This window comes from Lampetra planeri, chromosome 46 (assembly GCF_965212315.1).
Source record: "Lampetra planeri chromosome 46, kcLamPlan1.2.h2, whole genome shotgun sequence".
NCBI lineage: Eukaryota > Metazoa > Chordata > Hyperoartia > Petromyzontiformes > Petromyzontidae > Lampetra > Lampetra planeri.
The window spans coordinates 4,480,801-4,487,801 of record NC_136152.1 but is presented as its reverse complement, the minus strand read 5'-3'; the positions used below and the strand labels follow the sequence as shown (position 1 = coordinate 4,487,801).

At 52.6% G+C, this 7,001-nt stretch overlaps 1 protein-coding gene across 1 annotated transcript; it reads right to left on the bottom strand.

Annotated features, from left to right (window-relative positions):
* Nucleotides 1-4,140: 4,140 nt before the first annotated feature.
* Nucleotides 4,141-6,441, bottom strand: LOC144733341 (uncharacterized). The gene has a single exon (XM_078615190.1). It carries the CDS (start codon nt 5,917-5,919, stop codon nt 4,444-4,446), a length of 1,476 nt encoding a protein of 491 aa, XP_078471316.1. The 5' UTR covers nt 5,920-6,441; the 3' UTR covers nt 4,141-4,443.
* Nucleotides 6,442-7,001: the final 560 nt, after the last annotated feature.

The window sequence follows — 7,001 nt, the reverse complement described above, 5'->3', positions numbered from 1 at the left end:
ATGCCCATTTCTAAATATACAGTGCTAGAATGCCTCTTTGGCAGAAAATACCAAAAAACACAACTGGCACATCAGGTAACAGAAAATAAAGTTTTTTTTCACTTAAGGTACGTAATTATCATTTATGTAACAGTAGCAGCTAAACACAAAAAAAGTAGCATAATAATGTGGTCGTACTTCACCGTTCGACAGCAGTGATTAATAAATTCCACATTACCGTGGCATGGTTAGTCTGTAAATAAATCAAGACAACTCTCTCGCTGTTGACTTCCTGTGCACACGTGGCGCGATCAACGCCAGGTCGTACTCATATCAGCCACCCCGATGAGATGATGATGGTGAAGACGATGCTGATTATAGGCTTCGTTGGACAAGTGCTATATATTGTACTGTGGTAGTATCTAAACTGAGAGATCAAAATATATAAATATTTCTTTCAATTAAAATAATCATATATACAGTATCATTTAATTTGTTCTATAAATTACCAATTAGTTGCAAAAAAGGGCACTGAGGACAAGGCTCTATCCAGCAACTGGGAGAAATGCAAGCCCATTTTTACAACTCCACATTGTCATGGCAGGTGCCAGTCCATCAGTGACAACACCACCGCTGACTTGTACCAATTACCAGACATCCTCGCGAAGGGTGGAGCTTATTATATCTACCCCAGAGATGATGATGGTGGTGATGATGATGATGGATTGACGTTCAAGAGTCCCCACTCTGTCGAGACGCACACCATCCTTCTCGTCTGCGACATCAAACATCAAAGGCAACCGGAAGTGCTCACAACAACACGCGTGGAGTGGTCACGCCAAACAATGGGCTCTCAAGAGATCCCAAGCGCCACCATCGTGAATCCTTGCCGAGTGCTTGCAAAGTGTTAAGATTTTACACACAACAGGTCCATGTAATATATAGACTCGCACGAATCAAGGAAACCATACTCCGTTATGCCTGGCTGTCAAAGTCTACGCGTTCTTAACCAAAGCATTGCAGCCATTAGCACTTTTAGCACGACAGTATTTTTCCATGTATTTGCATTTTTCATTAAAAACTAAATTACAAATCGATTGAAAAATATTCACATAAAGCCGGTAAACGTTAATACATGTCAAAGTATCTCTTTTGTTTCAAAGACCACAAAATATAACCAGGAAATGATACATCTATTGAAGATACAAAAAAATGGTGATACAATGAATACAGTACAATGTGTTTGATGCAACATTTGTTTCACATTAGTCCGTATGATGGACTCCAAGTTAGTTTGACCAACCGCCGAGTTTAACACCGCAGAGTTGGTCATTGATAAATCTAAATCCTGGCATGGAACACCACAAATGGATTCGGACTATAAAAAAAAAATCCCTCCTCCAAGGGCCATTCCGCAATCCAATTATACCATGCCAGGCCAAGTTTGATAAAAAATAAAAATCCATTCCAGATATTGAGAGCAGTCCTCACTATTAAAGACACCACTTCATCTAGATAAACCACTTACGCACTCAGAACGATTTGTAAATTGCAAGCAGAACATCGTGTCACATGGTGCAGAAAATTGTGGAAATTGTGAAACGTCATCTTGAAATTTGGATCCGTCTCGAATTCAAAGGGTCACCCTGCGCAGGCATATTAACCAGTGGTGGAAATTCCGCATTAAAACTAAACTATTTTTTTTACTTTACCAGGCAATGCCCAATGAGCTACATAGCTCTTTTTCCTTAGCGACGTGGCCACAAATTATATCCCAATTAAGTGGTTTATCACGTGAAAATGTATAACACCCAAATACCATAAACGCATTATTCTAAACGTGGAGGGAAAACCCGGAGATCTCCGAGAAGAACCCACGCCCCCACGGGGAGAACACACCACATAGACAGCAGCAGCAGCAGCAGCAGGCGCCAGGGTCGGGATCGAACCCACGACCTCCTGTAGACCAGGCGAGGTAGTTAACATCTCATAGCCACCGTGGCGCCCTGAACATTTCCATAAAGTAGTACCAATTGTATAACCCCCCAATCCCTGGGGGTGATTATGGGTTGAATCGACTCCCCAATGTAGGTTTTCTATTACTTTCCCAATGTGAGTCAGTCGGTGTAACCATAGTAACACATGGAATGTCTGCTTGTGAATAACACCGTGCTTCAACGAATGTCAGAGCATCAGTTAATCCGTGCGTGTGCCCGGGTGCCTTTAAAAACACAAACACAGATCTATAGCAGCTACGCAAATTGCATGTTACACGCGCGCGTGCGTGTGTGTGATCGGTGTGTGACCGAATTGGCAAATCATGACTCACATTTGACTTCGAAAAAAAATAATTGTCGATATGGATTTTGAAGTCAGATTTACACTTCACAGTAGTAAAATTATAATAAGACGTTTGACAAACCATCCATTACCGAACATCTTGTTCGAGTTGCCATGGTGCTGCTAACTCGGGTTTGGCTTGCGTACTGAGTGTTGGTCCTTTCTTACCGTACAGCAAGCGGGCAACACAGAAAAAAATAACCACCACCACCCTCCCTTCCCCATCACCACCACCACACATTTTGGTGAACACTGTCGATATTTTAAAACACAGTTGTCGGCACCTTGAACTCCACGCTCCGCTCATCGTCAAATTGAAGACAAACAAATATCGACGGCGGCGGCGGCTCAAGGAGAGAGAGAGTCCGTGGCGAGACGCTCTGTTCTACTGCCGGATCCCCCACCCCCTCCACCGAGCCAGTAGTGGGAATTCCACGTTCATATGGCAGGAGCCAATCACAAAAATAGGACCATGTATATAATGACAGCTTATACAACTACACACACAGTACTGTATAGTCAAAGGCAAAGCGTTTATCAAATAAAACGAGTACTGGGCAGTGCCCATCACCATTGCTGGTGCTCATGTCCACAATCACTGGCGGGGCCCAGTCAGTCTGTAAAAGCAGTTCACGTCTCTGAACGTGGTGGCTACGCGTTTTACTAACCCCCTCACCGAGCCCGCCCACGGCGGGATGGGTCGCAAAGTCAACCACAGCCTGAATTCGAACATATGCACGTGTGCGCGTGTGCGTATTGGTTGGCCACCCAGCCAGCAGCGACACACACATATGGCACCGCTTACAACATTCAGCCTGTACAAGGCACTTTCAAATCGCCTCCCCTTCTGAGACCCATATATTGTCTATTGTATTACAAAAGGCCCCCACGTGTAACACTGCAAGCCGCATGAATCATCAGGGCCCCCCAACTCTGGCCTAGGAACGTTTCAGCCCCGCGGGTTTGCCGAGGGGTAGGAGTTTAATAAAAAAAAATGCGGTGGGTAGTTGTTGTTGGCAGTGGTGGTTGAATACGTCATCCACAACCACCACCACCCACGCATCCCCCCGGGGGCTTAAAGGCTTTCTCATCAAAGGCGGAGTGGTGGTGACTCACGGCTTTTTTCTCGAAGCCAAAATGCCTCCACAATTAAAGCTGCACTCGCTCGCAGGCCTCAAGAAGAGCTGTTCTGAAACCGGCTCGATTCCACGTCGCCACTTCCCTTGTGAGAACTGAAGCCCCCCACCACCACCACCACCACCACCTTTTCGGTGACTCCACCGAAACTATCAAATTAAGACCACCACCGAAAGCTCGGACGGCAGTTGCCGGTCCCTTTAAGGGAAACATCTATAAGCACATAAATAATAATATAGGTCATCTCAAGAGAAATGCCTCCTCCTTTCTAAACATCTTTACATTCAATCTGCGGTCGCAAATATTCAATCGCACAATTTTCTTTAGCGCGTAAACATTACAATCTCGGTATTTCAATTTCCGACCATGCTTTCGTATTTTAGTCGTAGAGTGCTGTAGTGGCACGTACCAACACAAGTACCACCACAGGTACCACCACAGGTACCACCACAGTACTGCAGGACTCACGTAGTACGGTACTGCAGTGGGATGTACCATCATATCCACTGCTTTTGTCGCCACCGTATCCTGCTAATGTACCACTCAATTAAAACTTCAGATTTTACGAGACATTTCATATTTTAAATCGTAAGTGGGCACTGAACTTTGGGAGCCAAATCTCGATCGACGCCGCTGCATATCATCATCATCACAGCCAGAATTGCAGTTCTAAAATTAAGACAGAATTGCAGTCTCGAGAAGAATGATCCACGCGCCTCGATGCCCTCCTTGCCGCTCGTCTCTCGCCCTCCGCCGTGAGCACGAGGAGCTCAGTCCACGCAAGCCCCTCTCGACGCATCATCATCATCTCCATCATCTCCACAACCTTCATGGGGGAAAAACCCCACCGTCAACTCTCTCCCGTTTGGCCTCCTTCTCGTGGACGCAGCAGCTACTGCCGCTGCTGCTGCCGCTGCCACTTGCCGCGCCTGCCCGACTCGCTGGCTCGGTGAATCGCGTGACCTCCCCATCAAACGCCCGCGGCCATCAGAAGGCCTGCAGAGCCGTGCCGCCCTGGGTGGCCCCAGTGGCCAAGCGGCATCCTCTGCCCAGGTGGTTGAGGACCCTCTGCTTCAGCGTGTCCACCTGCTCTCTCAGCGTGCCCGCCGTGCCCGCGAGCTGCGCGTTGTTGGCCTTGAGCGCGGCCACCTTCTCCTCGAGGCGGGCGATGCGCTCCAGCTTTCTCTTGCGGCACTTGGACGCCGCGATGCGATTGCGCAGCCGCTTGCGCTCCACCTTCATCTTCTCCTGCGACTCCATGTCCACCGGCGCCGTGGCCCCGCGCCCCACGAGGTCGCTCACGGCGGCCGCCGCCGAGGAGGAGGAGGAGGAAGAAGAGGACGACGTTGACAAGGCGTTGGAAGGTCCTCCACCACCACCACCCTCGTGCATGAGGTCGGGCACAGTCTGGAGGGTCTCCTCCTCCTCCTCCTTGAGCAGCAGCTGCTGCTGCTGCTGGGACCTGGGCAGGTACTGCAGGGAGGACGCGTGGCCCGCGCTCTGTGCGTGCGCGTACAGGGCCGACGTTCCGTACTCGAGGCCTCCAGCGGAGGTCCCCGCGAGGCCCTGCTGGAGGCCGCCACCGCCTGTGGACGCGAGTCCGAGCTGCGGCCCGTAGCCGCCGAGGTCCGCGTAGCAGGCGGCGGGGGAGGAGGAGGAGGGGGGCCCCTGGCGAACATCGGCCGCCGCGTGGTGCTGCGGCAGCAGCGGCGCGTAGCTGGGCAGCAGGTGCTGCTGGTGCTGCTGCTGCTGGTGGTGGTGGGGGGGGGGCTCGTAGCCTGAGCCGTGGAGCTGGCTCACCAGGGCGGGCGAGCAGGAGGAGGAGAAGGAGGAGGAGGCGGCGCTGTGCCGGATGTTCTGCTTGTGGAGCTCCTCGAGGGCGCGCACGAAGCCATTGGCGAAGTTGTCCTTCTCCTCCTCGGCGGCGTTGCCGTTGCCGCTGCAGCCGCGGCCGAAGGCGCCCGAGACGGCGCCGTGCAGCCCCGGGGACAGCGGCGCCGACAGCCCCGGGCCGCCCTGGTGGAGGTGGTGGAGGTGGTGCTGTTGTTGTTGTTGTTGCTGCTGCTGCCGGTGGTGGTGGTGGATGATGAAGCGCTCCATGTCAGAGCTCGACAGCCTCAGCATGGCCGACTCGGATGGAGAAGACGAGGTCGAAGACGACGAGGATGATGAAGATGCAGCAGATGACAACGTTGACGGCGGTGCGGGAGGAGGAGGTGGCGATGGTGGCGATGATGATGATGATGCTGAAGACACGAGGGGCGACGTCGAAGACGAGGGTGGCAGCAGCGGTGGACCACCCACGCACGCGGTGGCCTGCAGCACTCCCGGCAGCGGAGACGTCTGCGCGGCCGCCTTGCCCTGCCGGAGGGCGACGTTCTTGCTCGAGTAGCTGGCGAAGGCGCTCACCTGGCCGAACGAGTGAAGGCCGACCACGTCGTCGTGGTAGAACGGGGCCTCCATGGCCACACGTGGAGCGCGAGGGAGAAATGTATTCGACGAGGTTTTGCCGAGAGGTCCGCCGACTCGCAAGTGGCTGCGGTCCACGATGCAGACTCTGCGTGTGACGGGTCGTGTCGGTCTTCTTCGTCTTCAGCAGCAGCAGCAGCAGAAATTTGACTAAAGTCTGCCCGCAGGGATCATCAAATCCTCTTGCTAATGTCGTGCCGGCGATACAAATCGGCTGTATTCGAAGCCCAGACCCGCTGTGCGTGCCACGCTCCGTGTGTCCACACACACAGCGCCGCTGCCGCTGTTCAGCACCCACAGCTAGTGTCGAGTTCTACGACTGTCGCCGCTGAAACGTGTCCAGACTAATCGATGTTTACAGCCACCACCTGACTGCTCGCTCAGCAAGGTGTGACGATGAATAATGGATGATGTTGACGTTTGACGATGGGTGGGGAGGGTTTTACGGAAACGTTGACGGAGCGCGCTGATGCTGCGTAGACGAATCGCAGCAGCGATCCGCGTGTGAGCTCAGTGCTCTGTGGCTCCGAGTCTTATATCCACACACCCACACACACGCCCCACGTGGTACACACACACGGACACGCCCCACGTGGTACACACACACACACACGTGGTACACACACACACGCGCCCTACGTGGTACACACACACGTGGTACACACACACACGCCCCACGAGGTACACACACACACGCCCCAAGTGGTGGACACACACACACGTGGTACACACACACGCACACACACGCACGTGGTACACACACACGCACGTGGTACACACACACGCACGTGGTACACACACACGCACGTGGTACACACACACGCACGTGGTACACACACACGCACGTGGTACACACACACGCACGTGGTACACACACACGCACGTGGTACACACACACACACGCACGTGGTACACACACACGCACGTGGTACACACACACACACGCACGTGGTACACACACACGCACGTGGTACACACACACGCACGTGGTACACACACACACACGCACGTGGTACACACACACGCACGTGGTACACACACACGAACGTGGTACACACACACACGTGGTACACACA

Excerpts from the sequence above, each read along its gene's own strand:
- LOC144733341 (XM_078615190.1), bottom strand. The coding sequence starts at position 5,919 with ATGGAGGCCCCGTTCTACCACGACGACGTGGTCGGCCTTCACTCGTTC.